This window comes from Palaemon carinicauda, chromosome 1, assembly GCF_036898095.1.
Source record: "Palaemon carinicauda isolate YSFRI2023 chromosome 1, ASM3689809v2, whole genome shotgun sequence".
NCBI lineage: Eukaryota > Metazoa > Arthropoda > Malacostraca > Decapoda > Palaemonidae > Palaemon > Palaemon carinicauda.
In genome coordinates this window covers 109,294,837-109,308,277 of record NC_090725.1, presented here as the reverse complement: position 1 = coordinate 109,308,277, position 13,441 = coordinate 109,294,837, and the positions used below count along the sequence as shown (strand labels likewise).

Genomic DNA, 13,441 nt, shown 5'->3' with positions numbered 1-13,441 from the left:
AGAGACCAGCATTATATGTTTACATTATTATGAGCTAAGAATTTTTATTTCATTTTAGAAGTTATCAAAATAACAAACTTAAAATAAATAGGTACCTGGTAAGGAAGTCGACTTGAACAATTACTCTGCCTTTTTAAGTACGTCTTCCTTACGGAGCCTCGCGATCCTCTCAGGATGCTGAGCGACCCCTAGGATCTGAAGTATCAAGGGTTGCAACCCATACAACAGGACCTCATCAAAACCCCTAATCTAGGCGCTTCTCAAGAAATGACTTTGACCACCCGCCAAATCAACCAGGATGCGAAAGGCTTCTTAGCCTTCCGGACAACCCAAAAAAACAACAATAAAAACATTTCAAGAGAAAGATTAAAAAGGTTATGGAATTAGGGAATTGTAGTGGTTGAGCCCTCACCCACTACTGCTACGAATGGTCCCAGAGTGTAGCAGTCCTCGTAAAGAGACTGGACATCCTTAAGATAAAAAGACGCGAACACTGACTTGCTTCTCCAATAGGTTGCGTCCATTATACTTCGCAGAGATCTATTTTGTTTAAAGGCCACGGAAGTTGCGACAGCTCTAACTTCATGTGTCCTTACCCTCAGCAAAGCTTGGTCTTCCTCATTCAGATGGGAATGAGCTTCTCGTATTAACAGTCTGATAAAATAGGATAAGGCATTCTTTGACATAGGCAAAGATGGTTTCTTAACTGAACACCATAAAGCTTCAGACGGGCCTCTTAAAGGTTTAGTTCGTTTTAAATAGAACTTAAGAGCTCTGACTGGGCATAAGACTCTTTCTAGTTCATTTCCAACCATATTCGATAAGCTTGGAATATCGAACGATTTTGGCCAAGGTCGAGAAGGTAGCTCGTTTTTGGCTAGAAAACCAAGTTGTAAAGAACATGTAGCCGTTTCAGATGAGAAACCGATGTTCTTGCTGAAGGCATAAATCTCACTGACTCTTTTAGCTGTAGCTAGACAAACCAGGAAAAGAGTCTTTAAGGTGAGATCTTTCAGGGAGGCTGATTGTAGCGGCTCGAACCTGTCTGACATGAGGAATCTTAGTACCACGTCTAAATTCCAACCAGGTGTAACCAAACGACGCTCCTTCGTGGTCTCAAAAGACTTAAGGAGGTCCTGTAGATCTTTATTGTTGGAAAGATCTAAGCCTCTGTGACGGAAGACTGATGCCAACATGCTTCTGTAACCCTTGATAGTGGGAGCTGAAAGAGATCGTTCTTTTCTCAGATATAAGAGGAAGTCAGCTATTTGAGTTACAGAGGTACTGGTCGAGGATACTGATACTGACTTGCACCAGTTGCGGAAGACTTCCCACTTCGATTGGTAGACTCTAAGGGTGGATGTTCTCCTTGCTCTAGCAATCGCTCTGGCTGCCTCCTTCGAAAAGCCTCTAGCTCTCGAGAGTCTTTCGATAGTCTGAAGGCAGTCAGACGAAGAGCGTGGAGGCCTTGGTGTACCTTCTTTACGTGTGGCTGACGTAGAAGGTCCACCCTTAGGGGAAGTGTTCTGGGAATGTCTACTAGCCATCGAAGTACCTCGGTGAACCATTCTCTCGCGGGCCAGAGGGGAACAACTAGCGTCAACCTTGTCCCTTCGTGAGAGGCGAACTTCTGCAGTACCTTGTTGACAATCTTGAACGGAGGGAATGCATATAGATCTAGATGAGACCAATCTAGGAGAAAGGCATCTATATGAACTGCTGCTGGGTCCGGGATTGGTGAGCAATAAATTGGGAGCCTCTTGGTCATCGAGGTTGCGAAGAGATCTATGGTCGGCTGGCCCCAGGTGGCCCAAAGACTCTTGCATACATCCTTGTGGAGGGTCCATTCTGTTGGAAGAATTTGTCCCTTCCGACTGAGACAATCTGCCATGACATTCAAGTTGCCTTGGATGAACCTCGTAAGTAGCGATATGTTTAGATCTTTTGACCAGGTGAGGAGGTCCCTTGCAATCTCGTACAGCGTCAGTGAGTGGGTCCCTCCTTGCTTGGAGATGTACGCCAAAGCCGTGGTGTTGTCCGAGTTCACCTCCACCACTTTGCCTTGAAGGAGAGACCTGAAGCTTTTCAAGGCCAGATGTACTGCCAGTAGCTCCTTGCAGTTGATATGCATTGTCCTTTGACTCGAGTTCCATATTCCCGAGCATTCCCGACCGTCTAATGTCGCGCCCCAGCCTACGTCTGATGCGTCCGAGAAGAGAACGTGGTTGGGAGTCTGAACAGCCAGGGGCAGACCCTCTCTGAGGTTGATACTGTCCTTCCACCATGTCAGGCAAGACTTCATCTTCTCGGAAATGGGAATCGAGACCGCTTCTAGCGTCTTGTCCTTTTTCCAGTGAAATGCTAGGTGATATTGAAGAGGACGGAGGTGTAGTCTTCCTAATGCTACGAACTGTTCCAGGGATGATAGCGTCCCTATCAGGCTCATCCACTTCCTGACTGAACATCGTTCCTTCTTTAGCATGTTCTGGATGCATAACAGGGCTTGGCTTGTTCTGGGGGCCGACGGAAAAGCCCGAAAAGCTAGACTGTGAATCTCCATCCCTAAATACACAATAGTTTGGGATGGGACCACTTGAGACTTTTCCATATTGACAAGGAGACTCAATTCCTTGGTCAGATCTAGAGTCCACTTTAGATCCTTCAGACAGCGACGACTGGAAGAAGCTCTTAGAAGCCAGTCGTCCAAATAGAGGGAGGCTCGGATGTCCGCTAAATGAAGGAATTTGGCTACATTCCTCATCAGCCTCGTAAACACAAGAGGAGCTGTGCTTAGGCCAAAGCACAGGGCTTGAAACTGGTAGACAACCTTTTCGTAAACAAATCTCAGAAAAGGTTGGGAGTCTGGGTGGATGGGGACGTGGAAGTATGCGTCCCTTAGGTCTAAAGAGACCATCCAGTCTTCCCTTCTGACCGCTGCTAGAACGGACTTTGTGGTCTCCATGGAGAACGTCTGCTTTGTGACAAAGACATTCAGCGCACTGACGTCTAGCACCGGCCTCCACCCTCCTGTCTTCTTTGCCACTAAGAAGAGACGGTTGTAGAAGCCCGGGGTTTGATGGTCCAGGACTTTGACTACCGCTCCCTTTTCTAGTAAGAGAGACACTTCCTGTTTCAATGCTCGTCTCTTGTCTTCCTCTCTGTACCTGGGAGAGAGATCGATGGGAGACGTTGCTAGAGGGGGTTTTCGTACAAACGGGATCTTGTACCCCTCTCTGAGCAACTTCACAGATTGTGCATCTGCGCCTCTCTTCTCCCAGGTCTGCCAGAAGTTCTTGAGTCTGGCTCCCACTGCTGTCTGAAGAAGCTGGCAGTCAGACTCTGCCTTTAAAGGACTTGGTTCCTTTCTTCTTTCCACGTCTCCCTTCGGCACGAGCACCTCCTCTGCTGGAGGCTCTGCCACGAACGGGCGGAATAAATCGGGACGCTGGAGTGTCCATCCTTGGTCTAGCTGACAAGGTAGGCAAAGGGGTGGCTTTGCGCGCAGAGGACGCAACCAGATCATGAGTATCCTTCTGTATCAAAGAAGCAGCAATCTCCTTAATCAGGTCCTCTGGAAAGAGGCACTTGGAAAGAGGAGCAAACAGAAGTTCGGATCTTTGGCAAGGTGTAACTCCAGCTGACAGGAAAGAGCAAAGGTTCTCACGCTTCTTGAGGACTCCGGACACGAAAGATGCAGCAAGCTCATTAGATCCGTCACGTACGGCCTTGTCCATGCAGGACATGATGAGCAATGAAGTCTCCTTCTCTGTCGGAGAGATCTTCCTGCTTAGAGCTCCCATACACCAGTCTAAAAAGTTGAAGACCTCGAAGGCTCTAAATATCCCTTTCAAAAGGTGGTCCAGGTCCAAAGATGACCAACATATCTTTGAGCGTCTCATGGCTAGCCGGCGGGGAGAGTCTACAAGACTTGAGAAGTCGCCCTGGGCAGAGGCAGGAACTCCCAAGCCGAGAACTTCTCCCGTGCCATACCAGACGCTCGATCTAGAAGAGAGTCTAGCAGGGGGAAACGTAAAGGCTGTCTTCCCTAGACTCTTTTTGGACTGCATCCATTCTCCTATCACTCGTAAAGCTCTCTTGGACGAGCGTGCGAGGACGAGTCTAGTAAAGGCAGGCGAGGATGACAGCATACCTAAAACAAACTCTGACGGAGGAGAGCGCGGAGCCACAGACACAAACTGGTCCGGAAACATCTCTTTGAACAGTGCTAAAACCTTCCTAAAGTCCAAAGAGGGTTGCATAGACTTAGGCTCGTCAAGATCCGAATGTGGTTCATCTACGTGTGCAGCACCATCATCATCAGAAAGACCATCATCCGAGTATTGAGGAGGAAGCGGCAATGGAGTAGGTAACGGCTGGTTAGCTGAGTCCGGTCGCACGGGTGCACGCGTGACTGAACCGGACGCAACGTCATGGAACTGTTGCCCAGTCTGTGAGCTGGCAACAACCATAGCAGCGCGGGGACGCACAGCGTCTACTCCAGACTGTCTAGCCTGATGTGGGTGAGCAGTGGCAACCACACTGGGTTGCGGAGGTTGACGCACCGCGTCAAAACAAAACAACTCTGACGGTTGTTGTACCTCACGAACGTCAACGGAAGGCTCCGTGCGTCGCTGAACGTCAACATGCGGCTGGCAGGGCACACTGGAACGCATGGGTGGCGGAACTCTCTCAACTGGAGAGCGCAAGAAGGTCGCCTCAGCGTCCACAGGACGCACAACCGAGTGTGTGGTTGGTTGTAGGCAAGAGGCTGTACTAGCTGGTGCAGCAGCAACCTTCTCCGCACGCAAGTCCTGCATCAGAGACGTTAATTGGGACTGCATGCTCTGCAGCAAAGACCACTTAGGGTCTGCAGGAGCAGGTGCGGCGACAGACGGTGTAACTGTCTGAGGCGGTACCGCTTTGCCTCTCTTAGGAGGTGAGCAGTCATCGGATGACTGCAGCGAGTCCGAACTGACCCAGTGGCTACAACTGGGCCGTTGGACTTGCGCGGAAGGGACCGACTTGCGCTTCAACGGTCGTGAGACCTTGGTCCATGGTTTCTTGCGAGAAACCTCTTCCGCAGACGAGGTATAAATGGGCTCTCTCGTCTTTGTGTGGTGGGGGCGATCTTGGGTAGATACGCCCGAAACCACAGAGGGAACGTCTGTTCGCTGATTAAAGCCTCTCGAACCCATTTGTCGTACGACATTGCTTCTCCCCTGGACTTGGGAGCTTGCAAGAGGTCCCGGACTAGGAGGACGACAGGCACGAACAGACGAACCCTCAAGCGCAACACTATCCACAACACTATCACTCACTTTGTCACTTCCCACTGCACTTTTACACTTCAGCTCCTTGACATCTGCCATGAGCTGATTACGGTCACTAGCCAGTGACTCAACTCTCTCATCCAGAGCTTGGATGGCACGCATCATATCAGCCATCGAAGGTTCCTGAGTGCCAGAAGGGGGGTTAGGAGCAACCACTACAGGGGAAGGAATAGGTTGTGGGGCATGAGGAGAGGAAATGTCAATAGATCGAGAGGAACTTCTCCTAACTCTATCTCTCTCTAGCCTACGTGTATATTTTTGGAATTCGATAAAATCGAATTCCGAAAGCCCAACGCACTCCTCCCATCGATCTTCCAATTGACAGGTTTTATCCCGACAATTGGAACAAACAGTGTGAGGGTCGATAGAGGCCTTCGGAAGACGCCTTGAACAGTCCCTAGCATTACACTTCCTAAATTTTGGGACTTGAGAAGGGTCAGCCATTTTGAATTGGTCAAAGGGGAAATCAAAAACTATCCAAAGTCATCAACAAATAATCCGTAATCAACAAAAGAATGCAAGGATTTTTGAAGAGAAAGCCTGCACAGCGAAAGCTCAAAACTAGAATAGTGTACTTCACCAAATAGTTGTGAAAACAAATCCAGTTAGCAACAGCGAATTAGTAGGTCTTGCCGGTAGCACGACAGAGAGAAAATTGAGTTCTTTGTTTACATTGAGTACTGGGTACTTGGACGACAGATGGCGCTGTTGGGCACACCCGCAACCTGTATAGCGATCGCTGGCGAATTTTTTCCGTAGAGTTTTCTGTCGAGCAACAGAGTTGCAGCTATTATAATCACCGGCTAAGTTAAATATTGAAAAATTAACCTTAATACTGACCCTTTCTTTATCTTCCAAGTCAATGATAATATATTTCTGACTGCTCATATTAGGGTATTTGTTGCTATTACTATCTAGATTGTTCTCCCAGTAACTATGTCTGTCTACAAAACACTTAGATATACGGCCTCTTTATATGGACAATAAGTGTTTTTCCAAATAATTTTTGCATATTACTTTTCCTCTACTCCTTTGATGGTACATAATGGGCTATTTCAGGTTTTATACCTACCTACATTGATATTGTTTGACACCTATGCCACAAGAGGAATTTTAATAATCAATTTTACTGCATTATACTCCCCTGATGTTCATAATGCTTCTACCTCAAAAGCTGGTTTTATATAGATATACAGAACGTCCTCAACATACAAACATAATTGGTCCAAGAAGCTGTCTGAAGGTTGAATTGTTATCAAGTTGAATTTTGTTAAAGTTTGGCATAGGTTAGGCCTAACCTGACACCCATTCCTATGATTTCCAGCTACAAAAGTCAACAAATAGTCAGGTTTCATAAGAAATAGACATCAGGTTAATACAAATATTGTTTTCCTTAGTGTATGAAATGATATAATATTGTTTTCTTACAGAATTTCTTTATCTTAAGTTTGTTATTTTCAGTTGGATTTGTGTTTGTATCTCCGTATGTTGTAGGTTGAGGATCTTCTGTATACCATAAAACTAAAAATCTTCTGTTTTCTTTACCTTGAATAGGCTTAGGACTCTCATACAGATTTGAGATAGTCTGGCAGTTAATGGCAATACCCCAGGCTTTGGTACGATGCAGCCCCTTTGACCTATGACCTATACTCTTGACCTCACCAGCCAGTGGGGAAGAGAGTGGCCCTGTATATTTTAATGAAACTCCACTGATGACATAATGCTTTCTCTATTATAATCTTTCATGGCCAAAAATGTATGAGTCTCCCAAGATGTATTGTCTATCTTTCTCTAAATGCTAAAGTGGAAATAAATATTCAGATGTCTACATCCAGTTAGGTACTCTAAGGAATAATTGACGAGATCAGCTCCCTTAAATAAAAATTCTAAACCCCTGTCAAAGAAAACTATGTCCTTTTTCATGAAGTTTTTAATCATAGATGCTAACCATATCTTAGAAGAATCTACTTTAATCCCCTGTCGAAGAACACTATGCCCTTTTACATGAAGTTTTTAATCAGAGATGCTAACCATATTTTAGAAGAGTGTACTCTACTACTCTACCTTCCCTTAAAGTTAGAATACATAACATTAGTGGAATAGCTACATCGCTTAATTGCATGAAAAACCTTTCCATGGAAAACTAATAACTCCTGGACAATGGAGGTATAATTCATGGTGTTACAGTTAATAATAAGATACAGTACTTTCAACCTATTTTTCTAATGCTAAAATTTACAGGAAAATTTCAATAAATTTTGAAAAGCAATAATTCAAATACGATGCTTTGAAACTAACTTATAGTGTGCATAATTAAGTAACTTACAGTATACAAATGAAGAAATAAAAATGTGTTGTGGGAAAAAGTTAACAGATAGTATGATTGCAAAATTTAACAATGCACAGAAATAATTCAAAATATTTGCTAGAAATAGTAAAATACAAACCAAATTTGGATCCTCTTCTTTTGAGCACATATAGAAAGCTTTAATCTTTTTTGGCCAATCTGTTACAAAAACAGGTATGTTGCCCATATGTTTGGTCAAAAAGAGTTCATGTTCTTTTCCCAGATTTTCCCCATCCACAGGTTGTGTTTTAAAATTGTCGCTATTTGCCTTCAAAATCCGAATGGCTTCACTATAAGGGAGATGACCGAAATCCTTCTCTAGAGAAGATCGCACAAGTGTCTGAAAAAGGAAGAAATATTAGTTTTATTCTCATGAGTTGATTTTATTGAATGTCATTAAACAAATTTACAGAAGGATAAAAGAAAAAGAAAATTTTTTTCACAGAAATTAAAATCACTCAAAAAATTTTATGAATGGTATTGAACATGCTTTTAGTAAACAATAGAAAATACATATTACAGGTGAGAAATACAGTATACAGGTACACTAATTTTCAACCGGATACTTCAACTTCTTGAAACTTTCACTATATGTGCTGCAAAAGTTCCCATTTTACAAACAACAAACAATGGTACAAGAAAAGTGGAAAACTCCAGTGTAGCTTTGAAAGATGATTACATCTTGATGGTATAGTGGTTTCTTGCAAGGTATTATAGGACTTGTTAAGGGTGCATCCACAGAGGCGGTGATTCAGCAGATAAAGGAAAACACACGCTGAAACTTAAATTGGAAAAACACTGATTGAAATGAGACTGTTCTAGACAGTATTTTAAGCTCTTTGTGTGAAGTCTCATTGGAATAAGTGTATCCAGCCCATTCATGCCTACATCTGCCAGATCGCTGCCTTTGTGAAAGCAGCCTATGGAAAGTAATTTGATTGTTATCGCACAAAAACCTTAACCAAACCACCAACTTGAAAATCTTGACTCTTATATGGTTAGCCCTAGGTAAGGTCAGAAGTGATGGACAATATGGATGTGCCAATAGGTGTCTTTGAAATCTAAAGCACAGGTCAAAGCCCCTAGTAATTGACGAACATGTTATACGGTCATTATTTTGAAAAGGTAGCATATGATATGCTTGTTGAAGAGACAGGTCAAGGATGACTCTTCCCTCCAGGGAGTCTTCCTTTGATACTCTGAATAATCTGCCCTGGAACTTTAGGAACTGGAACCTTTCTATGACTTTTCTGCAACATGTTGCTCATGGAGTCCACTTTCCAGGTCCTTAGTTGATGAAGACAATGGCGTGAAGGAGGTTGTGTTATTCACAACCAATTGAGACCCAGGGAGGCTATACTCTGCGCCCACTGAGATACAGTCCCCAGCATTCTTGGAGACTGCACAGCACCTCCACAAAGATTAGTTTTTCCTTCATCAAAACTTTCTCACCACCCAACACCATTTCTCTTTTACAATTCATATACCAAGGTATAGGCATCATAGCGATTTTCAAGTGTTACTATTTACAGCATACCTTACCTGAGGCCGTTGACACTACTTTGGCAGAGGAAGGGATGAAATTTGAAGTATTAAAATGGATACGATATTTAACAAGCAGTATCAAATATAAGTACTTCTTTGGCTGAAATGACTCAAACAGCGATGAGAAGTGTATGGAAAAGAATAAGCCCTAAATTTAAAAGCTTTGAATATCCAGTCAAGGACATATCGAGGAGATTAGTATCACTTAGTAACGAACTTGAGATGGAGTCGAAAGATTTTGAACAGTTGATTGGGGCTTACCGGCAACCACTGACAAACAAAGAATTGCTGGAGTTATTGGAACAACAGAAAATTGAAGAAAGTTTCCCTGATCCAGACTCCAGAACTTTCAAGCTTAAAGAAATGAAGCAGGCTTTTATCATTTATCCATGCGTTTGTCAATCTTCAAGTCCCAGTATCCTTTGCTAAAATTACTAATGGTGTTGAAGATTCATACTTGCCTTATGGGACAAATTTCTACAACAAAAGAAGGAACACTATCCAGCAAACATTAGACCAGTTCCTAGTAAGAGTGAAAAAAAGAAAGGCTACAAAACCATCACCTGATCTTGATGCCAAAGAACCACTGCCATCGACGTTAATTTTGACAAGAAAGCTTAATGTACTACAGTAACTGCACATGTGTTCAAAACTTTACATTAGCTATACTTTACATGAAGGCTTATTTATGTATGTATGTGGTTTCTATAAAATAATAGTAGATTGTATGTACTTTTTCAATTTTATTACCTGCATAGAAAGTGTCTTTTTAAAACTGAGAAACAATATCTATTGAAAACCTTTTGATCACCCTCAATATACATGATTAGAAATACTGTCATAATCTTTCAAAATACCCAAATAAATAATTTTACTACAGTTAGCCTACCTATACCTATCATAAATATGTCTCCCTATTTATCTACCAAGGCACTTCCCCCAATTTTGGGGGTAGTCAACATAAAAAAAAGAACAAAAGAGGAGTTTCCTTCTCTTCGCTCCTCCCAGCCCGACGACGGATTCAGCCAAATTTGGTTAGTACTGCTAGGGTGACACAGCCTTCCATCCCCCATTATCCACTACAAATGAAGCTTCATATGCTAAATCCCCTACCTCAACAGTCACCTAAGCGACAGGAGGAAGCAGCAGGGCCTATAAGAACTGTGCCACAATCACTCGCCATTCAATCCTATATCTAGCAGGCTCTTTTGCCTCTCATACATCTATCCTCCTATCACCTAGAGCTTTCTTCACTCCCTCCATCCACCAAAACCTTGGCTTTCCTCTTGTACTTCTCCCATCAACTCTTGCATTCATCATCATCTTCAGCAGATGGCTATTTTCCATTCTCTCTAAATGGCCAACCACTTCAACACATTCATATCCACTTTAACGCTAATTCCTTTCTTACACCCATTCTCACCCTCACTAATTTGTTCCTAACCCTTTCTAAATGAGATACACCAGCCATACTCCTCAAACTCTTCATGTCAAACACATTCAAACACATCCAATTTCTGTCTCTCCGTCACTTTCATTCCCCACAACTCCGACCCATACATCATAGTTATTACATTCACTTTCTAATACAGGACTCTTACTTTCATTCCTGACCCTCTATTCTTCATCACTCTCTTCACTGCCCCCAACACTTTAAAACCTTCATTGACTATGATGTACAACTGTTTCCATTCCACCATTTGCAGCAACAACAGACTCCAAGCACTTAAACTGATCTACTTCCTAAAGTAACTCTCCATTCAACATGACATTCAACCTAGCACCACCTTCCCTTCTCATGCATCTCATAACCTTACTCTTACCCACATAAAGTCTAAACTTCCTTTCCTCACATACCCTTCCAAACTCTGTCACAAATCGACCCAACTTCTTCTCTGCGTCGGCAACTAATACAGTATCATCCGCAAACAACAAATGATTCACCTCCCACTCATGATCACTCTCATTTATAATTTTCAATCCTTGACCATGCCCTTAAGCATTCACCTCTCTCACAACTCCATCAACAAACAAATTGAACAGTCATGAGGACATCACACATCCCCGTCTCAGTCCCAATCTCACTGGAAACTACTCACTCATTTCATTTTTTATCCCAACACACGCTTTACTGCCTATGTAGAAACTCTTCACTGCTTACAACAACCTTCCACTAATTTCTTATAACCTCATAGTAGCATTCCTCATCGCTCCTCTATCAACTCTATCAAAAGCTATCTCCAGATCCATAAATGCAATATACACCTCCTTACCTTTTGCTAAATATTTCTTGCATATCTGCCTAACTGTAAAAATCGGATCTGCTTAGTAAGTAAATGCTTGCACTAAATCTTCCACTGGCCATAATGAGCCACTTAAATGGGTAAGAGTGGCAAATGGAAGAGTAGTAGAAAGGGCATTAATGGATTATGTGTTGATAACTAAAAGAATGTTTGGAAGATTGAAAGACGTGCACGTGTTTAAGGGTATGGCTAACGGTATGTCTGATCATTTTTTGGTGGAAGGAAAATTAGTTGTAGCAAAAGAATGGGGGAATAGAGTAGGTGGATGTAAAAGGGAGCTAGTGAGGGTTGAAGAGCTAATAAAACCGGGGGTAAAAAGTAAATATCAGGAAAGGTTGAAAATGATATATGACGAAGTGAAAGTAAGAGAAACTGGCAATTTAGAGGAGGAGTGGAAGTTAGTAAAAGAAAATTTTGGTGAGATTGCAAGGGATGTGTGTGGAAAGAAGGTTGTTGGAGGCAGCATGAGGAAGGGCAGTGAATGGTGGAATGAAGGAGTGAAGGTAAAAGTGGAAGAGAAAAAGAGGGCTTTTGAAGAATGGCTGCAGAGTAATAGTATAGAAAAGTATGAAAAATATAAAGAGAAAAATGTGGAAGTAAAGCGCAAGGTACGTGAGGCAAAGAGGGCAGCTGACCTGAGGTGGGGTCAGGAATTAGGTCATTCATATGAAGAGAATAAGAAGAAGTTTTGGAAAGAAGTGAAGAGAGTAAGGAAGGCTGGCTCAAGAATGGAAGAGACAGTGAAAGATGGAAATGGAATGTTTTTAAAAGGAGAGGAGGCAAGGAAAAGATGGGCGGAATATTTTGAAAGTTTACTGAATGTTGAGGATAATAGGGAGGCAGATATAATTGCTGTTGCAGGTGTTGAGGTGCCAGTGATGGGAGATGAGAATGAGAGAGAGATTACAATAGATGAAGTGAGGAGAGCACTAGATGAAACGAGAGTAGGAAAAGCATCTGGTATGGATGGTGTGAGAGCTGAGATGTTGAAGGAGGGGGGTGTGACTGTACTTGAATGGTTGGTGAGATTGTTTAATATGTGTTTTGTGTTGTCAATGGTACCAGTAGATAGGGTTTGTGCATGTATTGTACCACTATATAAGGGTAAGGGAGATGTGCATGAGTGTTGTAATTCAAGAGGTATTAGTTTGTTAAGCGTAGTTGGAAAAGTGTATGATAGAGTATTGATTAATAGGATCAAAGATAAAACAGAGAATGCAATCTTAGAGATACAGGGTGGTTTTAGAAGAGGTAGGGGTTGTATGAATCAGATTTTTACAGTTAGGCAGATATGCGAGAAATATTTAGCAAAAGGTAAGGAGGTGTATGTTGCGTTTATGGATCTGGAGAAAGCGTATGATAGAGTTGATAGGGAAGCAATGTGGAATGTGATGAGGTTATATGGAGTTGGTGGAAGGTTGTTGCAAGCAGTGAAAAGTTTCTACAAAGGTAGTAAAGCATGTGTTAGGATAGGAAATGAAGTGAGTGACTGGTTTCCGGTGAGAGTGGGGCTGAGACAGGGATGTGTGATGTCGCCGTGGTTGTTTAACTTGTATGTTGATGGAGTGGTGAGAGAGGTGAATGCTCGAGTGCTTGGACGAGGATTAAAACTGGTAGACGAGAATGACCATGAATGGGAGGTAAATCAGTTGTTGTTTGCGGATGATACTGTACTGGTTGCAGACACAGAAGAGAAGCTTGGACGATTAGTGACAGAATTTGGAAGAGTGTGTGAGAGAAGGAAGTTGAGAGTTAATGTGGGTAAGAGTAATGTTATGAGATGTACGAGAAGGGAAGGTGGTGCAAGGTTGAATGTCATGTTGAATGGAGAGTTTACTTGAGGAGGTGGATCAGTTTAAGTACTTGGGGTCTGTTGTTGCAGCAAATGGTGGAGTGGAAGCAGATGTACGTCAGAG

At 42.8% G+C, this 13,441-nt stretch overlaps 1 protein-coding gene across 2 annotated transcripts in view; it reads right to left on the bottom strand.

Annotated features, from left to right (window-relative positions):
- The window catches only part of LOC137650822 (asparaginyl-tRNA synthetase-like), a 165,839-nt gene that overhangs the window by 13,712 nt on the left and 138,686 nt on the right, over window positions 1–13,441 (bottom strand). For both annotated transcript variants that reach the window (XM_068383987.1, XM_068383980.1), the window contains exon 8: window positions 7,778–8,017. In XM_068383987.1, coding sequence (XP_068240088.1) covers window positions 7,778–8,017 — 240 coding nt within the window. The remainder of the gene's footprint in view (window positions 1–7,777; window positions 8,018–13,441) is intronic.